This window comes from Carettochelys insculpta, chromosome 11, assembly GCF_033958435.1.
Source record: "Carettochelys insculpta isolate YL-2023 chromosome 11, ASM3395843v1, whole genome shotgun sequence".
Lineage (NCBI taxonomy): Eukaryota > Metazoa > Chordata > Testudines > Carettochelyidae > Carettochelys > Carettochelys insculpta.
Genome location: NC_134147.1, coordinates 7,378,934 through 7,401,520, shown reverse-complemented (window position 1 = coordinate 7,401,520; position 22,587 = coordinate 7,378,934). Strand labels below are relative to the sequence as shown.

At 41.2% G+C, this 22,587-nt stretch overlaps 1 protein-coding gene across 1 annotated transcript in view; it reads right to left on the bottom strand.

The window, feature by feature from the left end:
* Positions 1–12,321: 12,321 nt before the first annotated feature.
* The window catches only part of SHISA5 (shisa family member 5), a 67,475-nt gene continuing 57,209 nt past the window's right edge, over positions 12,322–22,587 (bottom strand). Inside the window, exons 4-6 of the mRNA XM_075005738.1 lie at positions 19,098–19,213; positions 16,768–16,989; positions 12,322–15,356 (exon numbers count right to left, since the gene is read on the bottom strand). Of these exons, the coding sequence (XP_074861839.1) occupies positions 15,277–15,356; positions 16,768–16,989; positions 19,098–19,213 (418 nt within the window). The 3' untranslated portion in view covers positions 12,322–15,276. The remainder of the gene's footprint in view (positions 15,357–16,767; positions 16,990–19,097; positions 19,214–22,587) is intronic.

Genomic DNA, 22,587 nt, shown 5'->3' with positions numbered 1-22,587 from the left:
AAGGGTTGGTTGTGCGCTACGTTTTCCATGATCTAGACTATATTTGTCTAATATAAACTGTACAGACTAAGGTGGCTTGTGTCACTCAAAATACTTAAATTGTGAAGTTTAAAAAAGAGCTTCTGCTGAGATTTTGAGAGCTTGAAGAATTAAATAAATACATTCCCTTCCCTGAAGAGCTCCAGTTAAACTACTGGTCTTCTTAAAAGGCACAGACCAAAAAGATATTCTAGGCTAAATCAGGGGAAGTGTTAACACAGCAAGGTCAGAGATGACTCTGGCACATCTTTGTAATGAAATATCTTAGTCAAGCTGCATTGTTCTCAATTTCAAAAATTCAGGGAATATGTGAGATTGCTGTGACCATAACAGTTGGTTTTGGAGCAAAAGTTGGGGAAAGACCCAGGGGAAGGTGGGAGATGGAAAAAACAGGCAGTTGTGCGTACGGGAACCAGGAACCTTGGCTTACTGGGAGAGGGGAGTGGATTTAATGGCAGTTGCAGAAACCCCTGGAAAAGAGGGTAGTGATGAGACAATTGGGGGCTCAGAGGTAGGAGTGAGGAGGTGAGGACTGGGCAGGGAGAAGACCCCTCTTACAGTATACAGGAGGAACAGTCAAGAAGGGGGTGGGAGAGAAGGCAAGAAGTAGGTGGTGTGAGCAGTGCATGTCTTGCTGAAAGCTCTCAGGTGGGACACCCTTTCTGTATTTCTGTTGTCATCCTTATGACCAACATCATTCAAAATCTGGCAAAGCAACTAGTTGGGGAAGTCACAGGGGCTCGGACTACTTATAGCACTAATGTACTACTTCTGCCAGGTGAGTGAGGTGCCTGTAAGATCAAGGGCCTGACTTCCATTTTAAATAAATGCACTTGTAGCTGCCTGCCGTTGGAGGGGTAAAGGCATCAAGTTAGTATTTCTGTGCATGAGGCAAGCTGGGTGGGGATGAGCAGACAAAGTTCTCTCTCCTCCCCCCTCTTCTTTTCGTCTTGGAAGAGCAACAGTAAGGAGGGGGTGGTACAGAGGTCTATAAAATCATAACTTGTGTGGGTAAAGGAAATAAGGAACTAGTACTTACTCCTCACAAGAACTAGGGGTTGCCCAATGAAATTAATAGGCAGCAGGTTTAAAACAAACAAAAGGAGATATTCCTTCACACAATGGTTGGAACTATTGGCCAGAGAATGTGAAGGCTGAGACTGGAACAGGGTTCAAAAAAGATCTAGATCAGCGCAGGGCAGGTAGGTTGAGCAATAGGTCTTAACCAGGATGAGTTGGGATGGTGTCCTGAGCTTCTGTTTGCCAGAAGCTGCAAATGGTGAAAAGGGCTGGATCACATGGACTCTGTCTACTCGAGAGGGTTTTGTCAACAGAAGGGGTCTTCTGTCAATGTTAACTCAGGGAGCGTCTACCCACACACAAAGCTTTATCTCGACAGAACTCTGCATTTGTTTTGACAGTGTTATCCCTTGAAAATTTGAGGAATAATGCTTCTGTCAACAGAAGTGCAGTGTAGCTGCTTCTGTAGACAGCGAGGACTTTGGGTTCACCAGGCAGCCCTGCTTGCAGAGCATCTGGTCGGCTGCTCTGTCGAGTGAGGGCTGGGCAGTCTGGCTGCTCTCTGCCAACAGAGCAGATCACTCTGTCGATCTGCTTTTTTGTGTAGATGCGCTCGGTCGACAGATGCTTCTAGTGTAGCTGTAGCCATGATGATTACCGCTTCATTCCCACTGGAGCAATTTACCTGGGCCCTTGTCTGTCAGAGGCACCTTTTGTTCTGACTTAGTGTGGCCATTGCTGTGGGTACTAGGGGTTGGATGGTACTCCCTTGTTGCTCCACATGAGCTGGAAACAGTTAAGCTCTGAAACTACCCATTTCTTTAGTTCCTCAGTTACCTGTAGCAGTCCCATTTCCCTCCCCTCCGGTGTGGAGGTCAGCTGGTAAGTTGTGCCACAGGGATATAGTTTTTATTTTCAGCAGAGGAGTAAAATGCACGCCTCTCCCCTACTCTGAGTGCAGCAGTGACTGAGCAACAGCAAACTTCCTCTCACTGAGTGCAGCTGTGAGGTGAGGGGAAACACTGGGCTGCTCAGCTTGCCCCATTTCAGCAGCTCCAACGGGTGAACCCTCATGATCACAGATCAGCTCTTCTGCATGTCACCACCACAGCAGCACGTTGCCTGCTCCCACTTGCCCTGTGTTGTGTGCACAGGGCAGAGCGTACTGGGGCTGGTGCCTGAGGAAAGGGCATGGTGCAGCCAGGACCCATTGGATACCAGCAGCAGCAGGGGAAGGTGACCCCCGCACCCCATGCACTATTGAGCTCTAACACAGGCAGCGTCTGCCTTGGTTTCCAGCACACCGTGTACTGTTCACAAAAGGTGTAGGGCTGCCAGCATTGGTTGGGTGAATTCTTGGAGGTTTTGTCACATCACTTTACCTTTAATTAATCTTCAACACCTTGAGATTCTGGGACACCCCCAGAGGGATGGTAACTCAAGAAGGGTGGGAGGGGAGAGCCATGCAGAAATTAACACAGTAGGGCTCCATGCTCAGGTGCAGTGCCCTAGAGGAAGCCCCCTTTGCTGCAGGAGTGTGTCCACGAGGCGCTTCCATGTTGCTGCTACCCTGTGTTTACTGTCAAGGGAGGGGTAGTAGGCAGCAACAATCTGCAGCGAGGCCAGTTGTGAGCGGCAGTTGCTTGAGGGTGGGCAGGGAGCCTGCAGTCCTTTCTGCCTGTTGGTACTTGTGCTGGCATAGGTGCTGCAGGGAGGCTCTGTAGGAATCATGGTGGGTATGTGAGTCAAATCTTACCCACCTTGGGCAACTGCTGGCAGGGGGATGGTGCTTTGCAAAGTGACTCCCTCCCCCTTCTTGGGTAGGGCTGTGCAATTACCGCCCATCTCCCATCCGTTAAATGTGTCTGAGCAGGTCCCCTGAAGGTTGCACACCATGTCCCAGCGTCTCATTTTTGTCACTAAGTGCTACTGCTCAGGGTTTCCCTCTTCTCAGCCCTGGGTATCTGCTTTTGTGAACGGTTTTCAGTACCCTGCCCTCTCCCAGCTGCCTCAAAGACTGTGAGCCAGTCAGTGACTGCAGACCTCTGCATACCTAACACCCCTTATTAGTTATGAGCAGCTCCAGCTCCTCCTAGGGAGTCTCTGCAGGGTTATATAACTATCCAGTGGGAATCAAGTACAATGTAACAGGAGACAGCCCTAGTTACACTGTTCACATTGAGACAAACAAAGGACGGAGCATCCCAACTTTCAGAATTGTACTGGAAGTCTCACAGAACCAGCTTGGCTTTTTTGAAATGCCCAACTCCTGTAGTTATGCAGTTAAGGAATCAGCTCAGCTTCAAGTTAGAGCAATATTTCTAGCATGTTTGCATATAAAGGCTCATTTAAAAAAAAAAACTCCAATGTGGGTGAGGAGAGAGTGGAAGTTAGAAGGCTAACATCATTTTAGCACTTACGCTTGGTTGTGGTGCATCCAGAAATTCTGGCATGTAAATGGTAAACGCAGGAGCTGCCCTACCTCAGTCTGTTTCCAGGTGCTTGGTCGTACAAGATCATCTCTCAACAGCTTTGTTGATTTCCACATCATTTAATTTGTGTTAATGTACTGTATGATCTTACATAGAAAAAGTAGTTAGTGTTCAATTACTTTATCTACTTAAGCCAGAACTTTGTGACAATTGTAAACATCACACAATTTTCAAAACAATCAATCTCAAAATACTGGAAGACTGGCAAAAAGAGAAATGTTCTTGTACTGATGCCAGGAAAATGTTGGGTTGTTTGTTAAAATGGAGAAATTAATTTGGCTCCTGTACCTAAATTTTATGTAAATGAAGATGCAGCTGGGGAGAGGCGAGATCACATGTACTTCACAAAAAGGGTGGAGTTCATTTCCTACCCCTTTCTTTCTTCACCTTTAGAAGCTGCAAGTTCTCATTTTACAAATAGGCTTATATCTAAGAATAGCAACTATCCACCCAAAGTGATCCTTTTTCTCCCTTTAAAACTTTTTATGCAGGCAAAGTTACAATAAAATATTAACCCTGTCCTCAGGTGATGTATGTCACCCAGCTTGGTGGCTGGGGAGCAACCCTCCTCAGAGTATGCTAACGAAGGATTGATAAACAATGTGTTTCCTTTGTTTCTGCTCTTAGATATGTACTTGATGTGAAAACTCTTCTGTTACCAGGACTGTCCATATTTTGTCATGCCACAATACCATGAAAGGAAGAAGTTACATTTTTTTTAACTAAAAAAAAGAAAAAAATGTTTAAAATGTAGATCCTTTATTGAAGCATTAAGTAAGGTGGCTAGGGGATCACAAGGGAGCTGTTTTCTTATAAAATTAATCTCTCTAATAACTGCCTCCTCATAACATCTAGTTCTAGGCCACCACCAGCAAATATGGAAGCATGCTTCTCTTCCAAGCTGTGCAGATCCCTGCTAACAAACATATAAAGCCAGAGGCTACTGACCAGCTGGGAGCTGCAAACAGGGAGCTGCAAACTGGAGAGTTTGCCTGGGAGTTTGCCTTGAGGGGAGCCCTATATTATTATTATTAGGTTTTGGTTTTTATAGTTTTGTTGCGCTTCTGCCCTTCAAGGCGGCTCTAGTATCATTTGAGGGAATTCTCTGACGAAAGGGAAAAACGGACAGTGACATCTACTGACAAGTCAGTTGTTGTGACCTGCACCACGTGTGCTACGTTTGTCTTCCTCCCCAAAGCTAGAAGGGATTTCATATGTACCAAGTGCAAGCTGGTCACCATCTTTAAAGAAAAGGTTAGCAGAACTGAGGGGCAAATATCAACCCTTTGGTCCTTCAGAGAAGGTGAAGCCTTCCTCAGTAGAAGGCATAACTTAGTACTGTAGAGAAAGCAAGCTGAGCAACCAGTGAGGGCAGCAGAAATTGAGGAAGAAATGGGAGTACTCTTTTTATCACTTACCAACATGGATTCACCAAGGGCAAGTTGTGCCTGACCAATCTGATTAGCTTCCATGATGAAGTAACTGGCTTTGTGGACATGGGGAAGTCAATGGATGTGATATACTTTAACTTTAGCAAAGCTTTTGATACGTTCTCCTACAACATTCTTGGCCATGAGTGAAGGAAGTGTGGATTGGATACGTAGACTGTAAGGTGGATAGAAAGCTGGCTTTATGGATGGACACAATGGCTAGTGGTCAGTGGCTCACTGTCTGGTTGGCAGTTGGTTTCAAGTGGAATGGCCCAAGGATCAGTTCTAGGACCAGTACAGTTATCAATATCTTTATTAATGACATGGCTGAGGGGATGGATTGCGCCCTCAGCAAATTTGCCGATGACATAAAGCTGGGGGAGAGGTGGAAACATTGGAGGATAGGGCTAGGGTCCAGAGTGACCTACACAAGTTGGAGGGGTGGACCAAAAGAAATCTGATGAGGTTTAACTACGAGAAGTTTAGAGTCCTGCACTTGGGACGGAAGAATCCCAAGCACTGTTACAAGCCAGGGACCGCTGGGTAAGTAACAGTGCAGCAGAACAGCACCTGGGGATTACAGTGGATTAGAGGCTGGATATGAGTCAACAGTGTGCCCTTGTCGCCAAGAAGGCTAACAGCACATTGGGGTGCATTAGAACCATTTCCAGCAGATCTAGAGAAGTTGTTATTCCCCTCTATTCAGCACTGGTGAGGCCACAGCTGGAGTATTGCATCCAGTTCTGCGCGCCCCCCCACCCCAGTCTAGAAACGACATGGATGCATTGGAGTGCATTCAGCGGAGGGCAATGAAAATGGTTAAGGGGCTGGAGCACAAGACCTATGAGGAGAAGCTGAGAGATTTGGGCTTATTTAGTTTGCAGAAGAGAAAAGTGAGGGGGGATTTGATAGCAGCCTTCAGCTTCCTGAAAGGGAGCTTTAAAGTGGCTGGAGAGAGACTGTTCTCAATGGTGACAGATGGCAGAACAAGGAGCAGTGGTCTGAAGTTACAGAGGGAGAGGTGTACCTTGGATATTAGGAGTAACTATTTCACCCAGAGAGTGGTGAAGCTCTGGAATGTGGTACTGAGGGAGGTGGCAGAATCTCCACCCCTAGAGGTTTTAAGTCCCAACTTGACATAGTCATGGCTGGCATGATTTAGCTGGGGGTCTTCCTGCTTCAGGCAGGGGGCTGGACTGAATGACCTCCTGAGGTCCCTTCCAGCCCTAGAATTCAATTATTCTAACGTGAACTAGAATCAAATGCCATTTTATATAGTAACTAACTTATAAAACATTTGGAACAGTCACAGAGAGGTAGCCATGTTAGTCTATCTTCACAAAACAAAAAAGCAGTCATGTATCACTTTAAAGACCACCTCATTATTTTGTTAGTGAACTTTCATGGGACAGACCCACTTCTTCAGATCAGGAAATAGTGAACTGGCATGACAACTAACAAACAGAAGACAAAGAAATGAAAACTGACAAATCAGCTGCAGGGGGGAAAGGGTGGGAAGGAGAAAAAAGAAAATTACTGCAGGTGTATCATGTAAGTCACATTAATAGATACTTGCAATTTTCTTCTCCCTCCTCCCTAACCCCCCCACCCCGAGCTGATTAGTCAGTTTACTTTTTTTTTCCTCTATCTTTGTGTTACATTCCTTGTAGCAGTTCGCTATTTCCAGATATGAAGAAGTGGGTCTTCCCCAGGAAAGTTCATCACCTAATAAATTATTTGGCTAGCCTTTAAAGTGATACATGACTGTGGTTTTGTTTTGAAAACATTTTGAGCTACACAAATAGGTATCTTCAATCTCCTTTATCACAGAGATCTACTCATTCATTTACATGGTTGTCCACATCCCACATGTCTTTTCAGTTGATTTTTTTTAAACTTGTCTATCTTAGCAATTATACTTTTTCTTCTAATGTTCTTATGGGTCAACTCTGCAATGTGGTTAGAGAGTGATCATTTATTTATCTGTCACAGTAAAATTTGCAAAAACTGAAATATGGGATCTTGTTATTTTCATAGTTGGTGGTATGATTTCCTTATTAAAGAATTTTGTATGTTAATCTTTTGGCAGAAGCAAAGGTGGTGGATTTGTTTTATTATGTAAACACATTATCAGCATGTGGAAATTAGTGCCTGTGAGGTGCCAAGACATCTTCTGTAAAGCTATGTCTAGATTGCAGAGAACTGTCAGCGAAAGATATGCAAATTGCACAATGTATTTGCATATTTTTGTTGACAGTTCTGTCAGAAAAAAAGCCCTCTGAGAAATCCCTTCTTCATGGAACAAGGTGTCACAGGGATGTCAACAGAACGCACCCCCTGGCAGATCTCTTCCAACAGATCTGCAGTCTGGATGTACACACTGTCGACAAAACTGCCGTCGACATCAGTTTCATAAAAAGCACCTGCAGTCTACACAGCCTCAGGGTGGAGTTGATTTTTTTTACTACGCCTTTACGGGCGTTTGGACAACTACATTAATTTAAAGAAAGCAGGGGGTTAGACCCAAAGATATTATAGCTTAGTGAAGTCATTTCAGCAGTCATTTAGAGTGGATGAGGAAATGAAGATTGGTCTGATATTCCGGTTCATTTTTAGGGGGACAATTTTAAGGGTTTACAAAGAAGCAATTTGTCTTACCTTAGAGCAAGAAAATTTAAAGTGTCATTCTAGAAAGAACTTCAAGTTCATATGCAGCATCTTATCTCCCAAAATCACTTGAGATACTGTTTTCATTGACTTAGAAGCTAATGGCTTACTTCCTCATGCCGAAAAATAACAAATCTGCTTGACTGCAGTGAATGGCCAGTTGCTGGAGAGCACACAGTATAGCAACTGTACAGGCCTTATGCCCCTTCTCCCTCATGTAAAGGATAAACTCTACATCTGTGTTGAACCAGAAAAGCCATTCACCCCAACAGCAAGTACCATCACAGGCCTGAATGATGAGACACTGAGCAACAACAAAAACCAATCCTTTAATAGATATGCACTGTGTCTGATTATGTCTTTTCTCAGTCAGCAGCCACCTGTCTGTATAGTTGCCAATGGTGACTACAACTCTGAGTTTCTTTTGCTGGAAGTTGAGTGACTGGATTTGACTTCCCCTCCTTGATGACATATGATATGCAGACACTAGCACAGCTATGCAGGCTCAGGCTAGAGAAAATTTGCTCTGTCAGTTGGGCACATCAGGCAAAAAGAAAAGCTACAGCTTCAATGTCTTGCATTTTAAATTCTACTTGCACGCAGGCCGTGCAGAAAGAAATGGAACTGATTTGGTAAGTTTGGCAGTGGTGAGCCAGGAACCCGATGCACTAAATGGATTCAAATGCAAAGCAATTTAATACTACACAATCTTCTATAAGGGATCATGTTTCATTGGTTAAAACATTTAGACTAATAGCAACTGTTAATCCTAATTATCTATTGCTATCAGTCTAGGTGGACAACATACAACATTGGTGGCACAAAACTCATTAAATAGACAGTTAGCGAAGCAGGCGATGGTAAATACAATGTTCATTTAAATGAGCTCACTTGTGACCTCCAACATAATGATTTGTGGAAATCATAGAAAGTACAACAGGCCTTGACCCTTTTCCAAAATCTTGGGCGTTCCTCCTTGCCCTATCAAAAATTACCGCTCACCGGGTCTTTGTAGTGTCACTTATCTCTAGTGAATACAGTACTAAATGTTAACTTGTTTGTATTTAGAAATCTGTGAATCTATCTTTTAAAAAAAAAAAATACAACCTGTGCCTCATTGAAAGTAATCACACTGATATGTTTGGGTTTAGAACTCTTTTTATGAAAAGAAATATTGTAAAATGAAGCTTTAGATACTTTACCATGACCTACAGATGTAATTATGATGAATATGTATTTATTAAAATGCTTCAAACTCCCGCATATCCAGTTCTAATTTCCATGAATTAACACCTCTGGGACAAAGAACTGACGCACACTTTTTTCTGAAGAATGTGAATTGGGGTTCTGCTAGAGCTTTGGTACTCCATTAAACTATGTGAAACAAGCCTGTGCCAGTTTAGGTGGGGAAGGTATTCTCCTTCAGGAGATGTTTGGAGTAGGCAATGACAGAGATACATACACTAGACCATGTTGAAATCCTGTTAGGCAAGAGACAAATTTCTCAGGGCAGAGATCACAGGCAAGGTATTTTCCTCAATATACTGAAGTGAATTTGGATAATCTAGCTTTTCTCCTTCTGTATCTGAGGAGATGATATCTTTAACTGCACTACAACCATCTACATAGTGACAGCTTTAAAAACTGTACGGCTGGGTCTACACGTGCCCCTTCCATTCGAAAGGGGCATGTTAATGAGTGGGTTCGAAAAATGCTAATGAGGCCATCACCAGATAGGAAGAAGGGCGTTCAAAAACGGGGGGAGGGGGGGTCCTTTCGGAAGGCCCTGTCTCCGCAGGCGGCGCGCAATTTGAAAAGCCACACTTTTGAATCGCTGCAGCTGCTATTATGCTAATGAGGTGCTGCATATTCATTACAGCACCTCATTAGCATCTTTCGAACCCGCTCATTAACATGCCCCTTTCGAAAGGAAGGGGCACATGTAGACAGAGGGTATGTATAAAGCAGGCCCTGACCTGGTTACACAATGGCAGATTTTGATTTGCAGTTGAAAATGCCCTTCAGAAACAGTGATTGCGCCCCTATTAGCCTTTCCATGACCCTTTGTCACAGCCTGAGGGAACCTGTTCAGTAAAACTGTTTTTGTTGGGCAACATAAAAAGTATCCAAGACAAATGAACTGCATCTATAGACAGTGAAACCAAAGCTGCTGTGTGCTGAAGGGAAAGATGATCATATGGGTACAAACACTGCAGCCCCTAATTTTCAAGGCAGATGCTTTCACTTACTTTGCCTTGGGAAGCAATTTCTAGATTTTCTTTAAGCAGATCTTATAATTTTTGGATGCAAATGTTACAAAGTATTTGAATTATCTGGGGCGTTAAAAACATGCAGATACCAAAACTAAGATAATGGAGGGCTTCCCCCAGGGGAATCTTACACCAAAGCTAGGGCTACACTGTAGCCATAACTTGAAATAATGTACAATTTGCGTAAGTTATTTCAAAATAAGCGCCTATTTTGAACTTCCTGCTACCTCTCTCATGCCGAGGGTTAGTGGGAATAAAATACCGCGCTGCAAGTAGCCCTACTATTTCAAACACAGTGTTTAGCTGTGGGGTTTCTCTATTTTGAGACACAAATGTATCCCAAAATAAAAACCACAATGTATCTTTAGCCTAATTGTACAGTTTCCTACTGTGCAGTAGACTGGTGGGGGAGAATTGGCAGAGGACACTATTCTAGGTTTTGCAGGCTCTTGCCCTCCCTAGAGGGGCATGACTCTTACTGCTGTTATCTGACCTAGCTGGACTCCAGTGTCTTTAAATTCTGGTGCTTTTCTTCAAGGGATTCAAACTTTTTAAAACTAAGACTTGTGTGAGTTGGGGGGATTATCCAGGCTTGACAGACCGGCTTGTTTCAACTGATTTGAGGAGCAGACCCTGCATCACAGTCTGGTTTAAATTGACAAGTTATTTACATCAAATTTTTATACTAAAGTTTCCTCAGTGGGGAAAACAACATAATTGCTTCTTTGATTCTTTACCTCAGTGTCCCATTCTCCCCTGTTCATGGGTTTTGAGAGGTGTGCCAGTTTCTCCTATGGGAAGATTAATGCAGAATGTAAAATTAGAACCAGATGTTAAAAATTGTGAGCACATATGAGTAACGTATCTCACTTGTCCGTGGGCTCTAAACTGTCACTAGCTGAGGGTAAGTAATTCTATCTGGAAGTAAAGCATTTCTCTTTTGTATAATATGTGCTTATCGTTTTTAAAAGGAGTTCATTGTTTCAAAGAACCTTGATCTGTCAGGAAAGATGGTGGGAGTTTATAAACCAAAAACCAAGTCCTGCTCCTCGTACCATGCCTGGAGGCCACTGGAGCAGCACCCTTTCCTTTGTAAATTTTGGTCACATGGCAAAAGCAAAATTACTGTAAAACGGGAATAAACAGATGAAGGAAAGAACTGAAGAAAAAAGCATCAGCTCTATGACTTTGTACATAGGTGGCTGTCAGAAAATTGGTTGCATTTACTGATTTATTACCATCTTAGTAGACCTTGATCATTTCCAGCTTAGACATTAGTACTATTCTTGTTTTATCAAACTAGCTACTGACAGCATGATTAATCTTGGGATTGGACTATACATATTATGTGGTGACTGCCTCTAATCTGACAAGCACAATTTATTTGTGGAAAACAAAGTTGTGAAGTTTATACACTTCACCTATACGCTACTTACCAACCGACATATGAAACACTCCTACACTCATCCCATTTCACCTGGAATGTAATACCCCTGATTATTAAACTGTCTACATAATCTACATTCTAAAAAGATTGTTTTGTGCAGGCTTTTATTAACCTTGTAATACTTTAATGACAGGACCTATCAGTTGTCATTAACTCAAGACTTCTCAAATGACATATAAAATGAATGGAAGTCTACAGTCAGGTTCGAGGATACATCATCCATATTACAAAATCACCACCACACTTGGATAGATAGATGCTTTTCTAGGCACAGTCAGAAAAGCTATTGTCATTATACCCCACTTACTCATAGGCCTTGTTTACACAAGGATGAAAAAGGATTGCTAAGCATGTTAGCTCAAGTGTCCTAATATAGAAGAGACAAGGCACACTATTGATTAAAGCCCATGGGTTGATTAAATCTTTACTAGGCTTTCCCAGTGTGTTGGCTAAATGCCAAAAATGTAACTTTTTAAATCCTATTCCAATACCTTACAGATGATCCTTTTAGACTGTTTGAACAATGATGGCAAGGGAAGTTTGTCCTGTCCCTGTCATGCCCATTTTTGTCTAACAGTCTTAAGTCCAAAATACCAGCCACCAAGAGCAATGTTCACCAGACAAGATGACTAGAAGTACAAATGTTAGAACAGTCACACACTAGACAACCAGTAGCTGAAAAGGCATACTTCTAAATGTAGCAACTTTCAAATGGATAATGTGTAAACAAAATGGACACTGTATACTTCAAACATTTGCATTTATTATAAATAGGTGCACAGACTTTGCCAGTTTTTCTGAACACTTCTCACTTAACTACAAACTACTTACAAAGCAAGGTTATACTTGAGGGAAAAACCCAAGAATTACATGGTAAGTTAGTACAACAGAGTATTTTACTGTATTGAATTCATCAAACATTTTCTAGATAAAGGCACTTACCCAGTTTATTTAAAAAAAAAAAAAAAAAAAAAAAAGCTTAACTTTTGAAACATTTAAAGCTTGTTCCTTTTCCCTTAACACTATCAGTTTGACAGTTGCAGTGCATAAGCTACTTTTGTCGTGACATCTTAATGCATAAAATAAGACTTCATGGGCCAATTTCTGCTCTTATTTGGACTCATGCTGTTAATTTAACTACACAAGTTATATGGAAGCAGAATTCACTGAATAACCTGGGAACAACAGTTTGGTCCAATACAAATCTTGATGATGACGATTACTCTTTATACACCAAGAATCAGAGATTGAGTGAAGTATTTCCATTGCAAAACAGGAAAATGTTAACAGCTGCATCCATTTCCCATGCTTACCCTGTCCAGCTCCAGAAATAATAATTCATTAAGTGATTCTTCATTACAACACAGCTCATGTTAACAAGTATACAGTAAGAAAGGATGCCACACGAGTCTTATCTTTCCCTAATTACATTACACCCCTCTCTCCTAGAATATCATGTCTCTCTCACCACCCTGAAATGATCCTCAATGTCTATTGTACAGTATCTGGACTGTACGAGCTCGGCAATAGCTCTTCCTTATGTCTATTTTCTCAGGACTACAGGACTGTGAATCCTGTAGGCAGGGTATATGACCACATAGAAAGTTCACCTTGTTCCATGATCTCCCCTTAAATGGGGAAACTGAAGAGGAATATTTATGTCCAAACTTGTACCATGCTGCAATACCACAAGGCGTTACCACTTTGAGCAGAAGGAAGGAGAAATGTGCAGAGGCCACAGCTTTCTAATCACACAGATCACAACTGTGAAAAATCCGAGCCCCCAAACATAAGGAACTCGGGTCATTATACTGACTAGTTGTCCCTTTCTTTCAGCCTCTAGCCTGGCAGCTGTCTGTCTAGTCTGGTTGCTGTGAAGGCCTTGGTCCCCTCTACTGTGCCTCTGCATTTCTCATTAAGTGGCCACCCACATGAGTAGAAACTACAGAGCAGGAATTATTTTTTGAAGTGCTGTATTTACAGTAAGGTGCTACCCCATGTCCCATTGACAGAGTAGCAAAGGCACACTCTGCATGGTTTCTGGCTTCATGTTATTAGCACAGGTCCTCCCTTTGTGTCATGTTATGAGGAAAGCATAGGGCCTTTTATCCAGTATGCTGGATAACTGCTGCAAATTTGCATAATTCCCTGAAAACAAACTCAAAATAAGGGTGAAAAATCCAGGCACAGACTGCCTGCTAACTTCTGTTCTCACTGGCCGATACCATTATACTGAAGCATTGCAAAGGTGTTTTGAAAGTTAGCTTTAATTAGTCATGCTGCAGATAGGAGGCAAGATAAACAACAGTATCAGTAACAAAATCACAATTGTACAGACTTTATACATGTGCAGTTAACCTATAAAAGTACAGGATAAGCCTCCTGTGAGCATCTCAATCCATGGAACCAGAATGTTAACTGATGTAACAGTTAATGGCAGTGCCATCACTGGACAATAAAAGCCTAATTTCAAGTTTTAGACATGAGTTTAGGGTTTTTAAAAATTACAGTGTGCAGTATGCTTAAAATCATGACAGATTTGGTACAAGCTCTAAATTTGAAAGCAATGCCCTCACTTGTTACAATTTTCAGTGGGATATAAAAACGAACATTTTAACAAGAAGCTCTTAGGACGTACAGAGAGAGAAACGTTCATATGCAGCACTCCCTGAATTCAACTCCTTTGCCTCTGTGGGGCCAATCCTGCCATCCTTACATAGTCCAAACTCTCATTACACTCAACAGAAATTGGGAGGGCAGCAGGATTTCATCTTGGGAGGTGGGGGGGTCTCAACATGCTGTACAGCAGGTTTTTTTGTAGTCAAGATTTAACTTTACTGGAAGTGGCATCTTCTTTATGAAGTTTCTATATTAATGTAAAGGAACACTCAAGATGTCAAGAGCATGATCTTGCTATCAGGAACATTGATGCATCTTGTTTTCCTCATAACAGTAGCTACTGCACATGTGAGCAAGAAGGATTTAACAATGGGTCAGAGACTACTCTTCTGAAAGTTTCAGAAAAAGTGTTTTCTCCTCAGATGGACAATGCATGTTTCTGTCCATGTGAATATTTTTTCCAATATCAAAAGGGAGTCATAACTTGCAATGATGAAGCAAACAAATGTTCATCCAATAGCTGTCATTCAGCACACCTGGGTTTTTAGATTTCTGACATATTCACTTAACTAAACAGTAGACGGTTTTGCATTTATCTGTTTTTTTCTTTTTGGCCAGGAACAAGGAATTAAACAGAAGAGAAGAAAAAACACCTAGTGACCTGACACGTTTTGAGTTTTAAAATGTGAAAGGAATAGGAGAAGTTGATCAAGTCCATGCCTATTGGGCACAAGGCAGATGAAACGAGTGTGGGGGAAAAAGGTTATTTGAACATGTTCTGCTATTACCTGCTGACGGCAATTATATTCCAAACTTCCCTTAAAAAAACACTAAGTGTAGCTTACTTCATCATGTTAACTTGCAAACAGAAAAGTCAAATTTTACTTAAGTTTTTGAACAATGAGTATCTCATAATAACCACCTGCAGATGAATGCTGCAGCTTTGGGTGTGTGTCTGCTTCGTCCCTCACTTTTCTTTTTCAACACCTTGCAAATCATTGCACAACACAACTTTGTTTCCTACACCGGGACTATTCTCTCTTCACCCTTTTCTCACTGAAATTTGAACAAGTTCTCCTCTTGTCATTGCTTGAGGTATGAGTGAACTTCAAGTGATAATTCTTTTTTCTTGCTGAGCTCAGTAAATTCTAAAAAGGTACTGATTGAGATTTCTCTCTTTATGGAGAGAGGAGGGACGGCTGCATTTTAAGAAAATGTGCTACAGCTGTGAGGTGTAAACAGCATGGTATACTTTTAAAAAGTTATGTACAGAGACAGAATAGAAAATCCATTCAATAGGTAGGCTTCTGAGGGTCCACGTAAGCAGGATTGTAAGGTGGTTGACTGACTGGGTAGGGGACTCCAGCACCAGCTGCAAAAAAAAACCCACAGGTATCATATTAATGTTCTCATTCCATATTTACTTCTCAATGACAGTGCTAGTTCCTACTGCATAATTCAGAGATACAGTTTCATTTCATTCTAGTTGTGCTGGAGAATAAATTTACTCGCGATAACTTGAGAAACAGTGACACTTTGAGAACTGAGACTGAAAGTTCTTTGGAGCAGGCTGTGCTTGTCTCCCCTTTGCAGCACTGAGCTCGGTGCTGGGATTTAAATAATAAATCTTCCTCTGGAGGCTGCAACTCATTAGTGAATGGCATGTCAAATGCTCGTAAGTAGGTCCAACACTCCATTGGTTAGAGGGCAACAAACTGAGACAGGCAAAAGTTAATGTCACACAAGTAGGTGAAAATAAGCCATTAGATGAAAAGATAAAGGACTGAAAGAATATTCCTCAGCTGGTTGAGAAAAATGATACCCTCTTGGGAGAGGATCTCCTAACTGATCCTATTAAAATTCTTTAACAAATTAAAAAAAAAAATCTAAACATTTTCTATCTGAGACAACCCCCTGCAACATTTTGTTAGTTTTCCACTACTGCATTTTTCTCATTGCATAACATTCTCAGCAAGTGTAAGTCAACTTCCTTCAAATCAGACATCTTAAAAAACAGTGCTTTTTTGTCCAAGAAAAGCCTTTTCAACCTCAGATCAGACCTTTCATTTCCCTCTCCAGGCTAATCTAACTCCATCTCCTTTGAGTTTAACTATTGTAGCTGAATGCTTTTCAAATTAATTTAAGCTCAGATGTGTTTTTTCCCTTCATTTCCAAGGCAGCCAGAATTTGTGTCTGATAATATCTATGTCTACGTAACTTTCGACAATGTATTTTAGCCAAAAGCGCTGAGGTTCCTGGCCATTCAACTGTCTCCCAGAAAAAACTTCCATCTTCACTACAGAGAAGATTGACATTGTTGCGGTTGATGCTTCCAGAATTTGATTTAGCTTCTCTGGTAGAGACATGCTAAATCAAACTCACAGGGCACCCCTGCTGGCACTGGAACTCCTGGTCCTTGCAAGGAGTAAAGGAAGTAAAGCACACAAGTGATGTATTTACTGCAGTGGTCATATGCCGCTGAAAATTAGGTCATTAAATTTTTGTAATGTCAACATGCTATTAGAATGGTTTCAAATGGTATATTTTTCATCCATTTTATTTGAAAATCCCATTGGGAAAAATACAAACCAACAGATCACTTCTGTGAAGTATTAGTGTTAAGTCTATGGAAGCCAACTGTGTTAAGTAAGAGGATGCCCAGGCAAGCAGACTTGTAGGGCTCATGTGTATAATTAAGACAGATGCTAGTGAGCTCCGTGTAAGAAAGAAGAAATATTTTTTTCTTCACCACACGTGTTTTGCCCTCCTTGCTATGGTCTTACCTGCCATGGTTTCATGGTAGGCTGGCGGTCCTGAAGGTTGCGCTGGATAGGGTGGCGGATACTGTGTTGGATAGTGTACTGCTGGCATTCCGTGTTGTGGCTGGACTGGTACAGGCTGATATCCTTGATATGGTGCTGCTGGGTAACCAGGTGGTACCACTGGCTGCTGGGGATATGGCGCATGAACCACTGTGGTGGTGGCAGTTCTGGTTGTCACAACAGCTAGAAATAGACAAAAAGTGAGATGCTATTACTACTAATGCACATGCTCCTCTGAGATTTGTAGCAGAATACATGGATTGTGTTTGTTACTAACCCTTTGCTGCTGGTGCTTATTGGAATAGGTTAAGACTAGCATCATTTGACTCTTGTTACACAGTTCTGTTACTCAGCATATTGGCTGGATAGCTATTTATTTTCACAGCTTTTAATACTTGATTTCATTTATTTCATTAATTATCACCCGGTTTAGCTTACAGATGTGTACTAGAGTTAATTCTCTACCGTGCCATTTGTCACCTCTTCATACTGGCTTCACCAAGTACCTCAAACACTGTGTGATAGTGTTTACAGGTCACACAGTAAAGAACAGTAAAGCATGGGGCAGTATTGAGCTAGGGAGACACTGCCCCATAAAAAGTGCAGGGCATGGTCCCTGTGGAGGTACCGTTAAAAGGTCCCTGGTAGCCCACGGACAATAGGGAAGGAGATACAGGCTGTACTAGGAGTTGTGGGAAGAGTTCTCATGGTATTGATAAGACTACTGCAGTTATCCATAAACTCTCCATTTCTTTCCTGAGCTGGGAACCAAGAGAATACCTGAAAAAGAGGATGTTTCTCCCTGGCAGAACTATAACCTACTGCAAAGGCTGTGACCATGCCCCAAACAGGGGAACCTCAGTTTGGTAGGGAGTGACTCATGGGGACTGTAACGTGGGGAGACAGACTAGTACAGGGACTGCAACACCCCTTTATAGCCCTGAATCAGAAGTCATTGGAATGGCAGGGTTTGGACTCCCATATCCTACACCCCTGCCCTTCTGGTGTGACAAAGCCTCTGGTGGAAAGGAAGGGCTAACACAGGAGGTAGAAGCCTGTGATATACAACCTGAGAGACCTGTCTAGAATGGGCAGAGGAAAGAGAGCTGTGGCGCCATGGCCGGACTACTAGGCCTGATTGCTATGTGACTGAACTGTTACATATAGCAAAACATATTCCTGTTTATAGCCAACAGTTACAAACAGTGTTTTGTAAACTGAACAACTACAACTTTGATTCCTGTTTTCCCTGCCTACCCACTCCAGAACCATAGATAAAGCTCAAGGCTTCTGTGTGCATGAAATTTAGGCCATTACACTTATTTTTAGTCCACTTTATCCTCATACCCTGCAAACATGCAAGTTTTTGATAAGTAGGTGGGCTGTAATCATTTAATAGTTAATAAGACTGCTTTAAAAATCTTTAATGTAATTAAAACTAAATGTAATATAAATTTCTAATTAAAATGTTCCCTTGTCCTGTTGGTCAGCAATACCATACTAGTAGTTAGACATGTGGTTTGTCCCTGTGTGGGGTTTTTCTTTCAATATAACATAGATTTTCAACATAAATCCAGACATTCAAATGTTCTTTTGCTAACATGTCATTCTAGTTTAAGGTTTAGTTTCTGCAAAATTATTCAACTAGTTCCCATTTCAGGTTACATTCTAGTAGGATGTCTAGAGGAGAAAACTAGCAGTTAAGATTTACAAAGCGGTACATTGTTCTCTGAGTTGTAGTCAAGACAACACCGCTTACTCATTACCAACTATTTATTTCCTGCTTTAATTGACAGAATATGGCTAGCTCAGGAAATGTTTAATCTGCTCCTCAGTGATAATCCAAAAGACAGACCATCAGGATTCTTTGTTTTAATGCAGCAAGAGATGAAGAGGAAAAATATTTCATTCTCTGAAGATTTGTACAATCTCCTGTCACTAATGACCTTCTAGTAATTGCAACCACAGTTATTGCTGCATTGTTTGGACCCTGTTATAGTTCTCATGGTCCTTTTCCTGCAAAGCCTCCCAGAGGGAGGACTTTTTAAATAAATCATCTTTTGTTCACCAAAGAAAAAGCATTTGAAAAAAATGGATAGACAATTATGTCCAGAAAAAATTCAGAGGTCACCCTAACTACATCAGAATTTGAAGTGTCCCAAATTCTTACCTTTATTGTTCCGCTGGATGGTGTGTGGGAAAAGGGAAATGTTGCTAATTTGACAATAAAAAAACAAAACTTCACTGAATAGAGATAAAAGTTAATAAAAACATAAATAAAGGATACTCACGCTGTTGCCTCCGACACATTTTATACAAGCAGCAGCATGAACAGGTGAAGCACAGAATGATAGTGACTACGAACAGCACAAAGATGGTGACCCCTATAGCAATAAAGGTGGCAAAACTGAAAAAGAAGAAGCACTTGAAAGTCACACTGTTTTCTCTGCAGCTTAATTACAACATACCTACAATAACATTCTTCAGCTATGAAAAATATTTAGGAATCTGTGCCATTCCAGTTCTAATTTTGAGCCAGTTATCATTCACTATCACATATTTGAACAGTGAACAGCTATTTAAGGGTTCAGTCTTGAGTGAAGTCAAATCTATTTAAAGAAAATGCAAGCAGGAAGCTTTTCTATACCTTCTAGGAAGCATTAATTTTTTTCATGATTGAACCACAACATGGCCAACTTAATTTCTTCTATTGTGACATTGTTTTTTGCATGTATTTTTCAAGCGTACAGATAAGACATAAAATGCATTTCTTCACATTAAGTTCTCTTGACTAATGTTATCAAAGTAGGTAAATTAGAAATCATGTTTGGATTTTTGGATGGTGGTTTTCAAAGTTTCAGATGCCCAAGACCAATTTTTTTCATTAATAAAATTGTAGATTCCCCCATTAATCATTGAACTAGAATTGTCAGGTATCTGGTTTTTGACTCAAACACCCAGACGAGAACAGACCCTGGTAGCTTTTAACATCACAGCTAACTAAACCTGCAAGAAGTCCAGCTGGCAGCAGAGCAAGGGCCCAGGGCTAAGACACACTTCCGATCCACCCTACCTCTGCGCTGCTGTTGGAAGTGGCCACTAGCCAGATTCCTGTGGCCTCTAGACACAGGGAGGCTCTGTTCACTGCCCTGCCCCTGCGCAGACTCCACAGCTCCCGTTAGCCAGCAACCACAACCAATGGCACCTGTGGAGGTAGCACCTGCCAGTTCTAAAAGCTTTTTTGAAAGATCACTGACATTCCATGTTGCCTTCCTTTATTGATACGTAAACCACCTGGGTTGAACAAGCAAAGACCTTTCATGTTTTAATTACCAAGTAGTTCAAATTCATGCATTTAGCTGATCTGCTACTGTTTTCTGTAATTTTGAAATCTAACTGAATGCTTTTTCACTCAGGCCATTTTGTGACCTTAAGACTGAAAAAAATCCTGTAGACTGGTAAATTTGGCATTTTCACACAATATCATCCAACAATGATTTAAAAAAAATGCTGCACATCAACAAGGTTATTTTTTTAACAATGTACTTTACCAACAAACATGAGAGTATGCTTAGACTTATCCTGTCTCTGTTTTATTACTCAGCTTCTGCCTAAAGAATTTCCCAGTCTTTTTCCTGGTTTGTTTCCGGTCATAATTTGAAATAACAATAAATGGATGCATACAATCTACAACCATTTTCACAAAGGCAACTGAATAGCCATCTGATGGTGATCAGTTTTCACTACTGGCAGCCCAGGCAAATTCAATGGCTGACCTGAATTTGAGAGGCTCTCTGCTCCTATTACGAAGTCTTGAGGCTTCATGTCTCAATTTTCCAGCAGCGTATAGGCTGGAAGCCATTAAATACTAGTGAAATTTGAAGCAAAGATGCTGTACTGTTATTTATTAAGTGAATGGCCAGTGAAAACTAGGACCAACCACAGTCTCACCACGAGATATTTTAAGGACATACTCAAAGGAACAAAGGAGATAGGAGTCAAGCACACCATTATTCGTGGAGAAGAATAATTTTGTTTGTGCCCATAATCAATCACACAAACGCTCCAGCACAAGAAGATTCAAGTATTTCACATATAGTCTTGCTACATGTTTTATTCATTTTTAAGAGACAAAAGAGATTTGACTCTTATTTTACAGGTTGATTTCACTGACAAAATTATGCCCTGATGTCCGAGTTGTCCTCTTTGCTTATATAGCTTACAATGACCTTTCTCACCAGCATTGTTATATACATACGTAAAACTCAGCTCAGATTCATGGCCATCCAACTGTCATAATATAGCACTTCACTTTAAAAAAAAAGTGTAAGATAAGGCTTTAGGTGATGTGTTTACTTCAGGGTAACTGACAGGCATGGATTAAGCTGGAGGTTAAAAGACAGTAATGACCAAGCACTTAAGTTTTATAATGAAGTTTGGAGATGGCGAGGCCACACTCAGAAAATCATCATCCAACATAGTCCACCAAGCTCTCAAATGGAGCCCAAAAGAAAAACTCAGAAGAGGAAGACCTCAGACAACATGGAGAAGATCTACTGAGACTGAAGAATAACTGGGGTACTCCTGGAGTCAGCTACAAGTTTTGTTCCAAGACAAAGTGAAATGGAGATTTGTAGATGACCTACGTTCCACCTAGAGTACAAGGGTTTAAGTAAGTAAACAGCTCTATGTTTTCTCCATAGGTTTATATAGTTCAGCAAGTTTACCTCATGGTAAAATTGAAGAGGGCAGGTCTTTACTGTGTTTTTTACATCAGGATAGCTCACCTGTGCTGGTTACCATGAGGTTAAAAGTCCCACTCAAAAAAGACATCTAATTTGCAGCCTGCATATGATTGTCCTGATATCTTGATTCCTTTTTATATGCCTATTTTTGTACTGAACTTAAATACTTTGTACCTCAAAGCAATCCAAGGAAGAAACAAAAGTGACACATTCACGTACGGTCATTTCTCTGAACTGTAAGAAGAAATGGCATGTGTTTTTGTAAGAAGCTGGGCTGCTATGTACTGCTGTTTGTGAAGACGAAGTTAAAGTTAGTTTCTTTACTTTATGAACGAATTGAAGTTCCACTTCCAAATCACCCTGTAATACACATTTTGTTCAATTTATTGAGTGTGCTACCTGTAACACCCTGCTAATTTTGGTAACTGCACAATTATTGTCACAACTTCTCTGTTATCAGCCAAGCAACAACAAAGGACTTGAAACTGTTTTTGTTGCAGTGTTTTGTTACGAGCAACTCTTCCATTTCCACAATGGTTCACTTTGCTCTGTGTTATCAAGCCTTTGACAGATATTCCAGATAGATGCCACATACAGAAAACACTAAAAAAGTTTTGGGACCCCAACAAACCATCCTGAAAACACTCCTCACACAAAGGGCCAGTTTTCTTGAAGACACAACCAACCTCCCCCACACACTCCATCATTCTAAATGAGGTTGTTGATGTTGCACTCTTGCCACCAGGATGACACCTTCCTATTCCCCAACATCCTTCATAAGGACACCACCACCATCTACTTCAAACATCTGCAACACTCACATATCCACTCCAAATATATTGACAAACTCATCCATTTCATCCTCATCCCTAATTTTACATTCAAACACACTGTTCAAATCTTGGGAACAACCACTGGCACCAGAAGGGCTCCCCAGTATATCACCCTCTTCATGGACACCCTGAGGAATAACTATTGAACAAAACACACCACAAAACCAATGTCATACCTGAGATGTTGTTGATATTTTCATCCT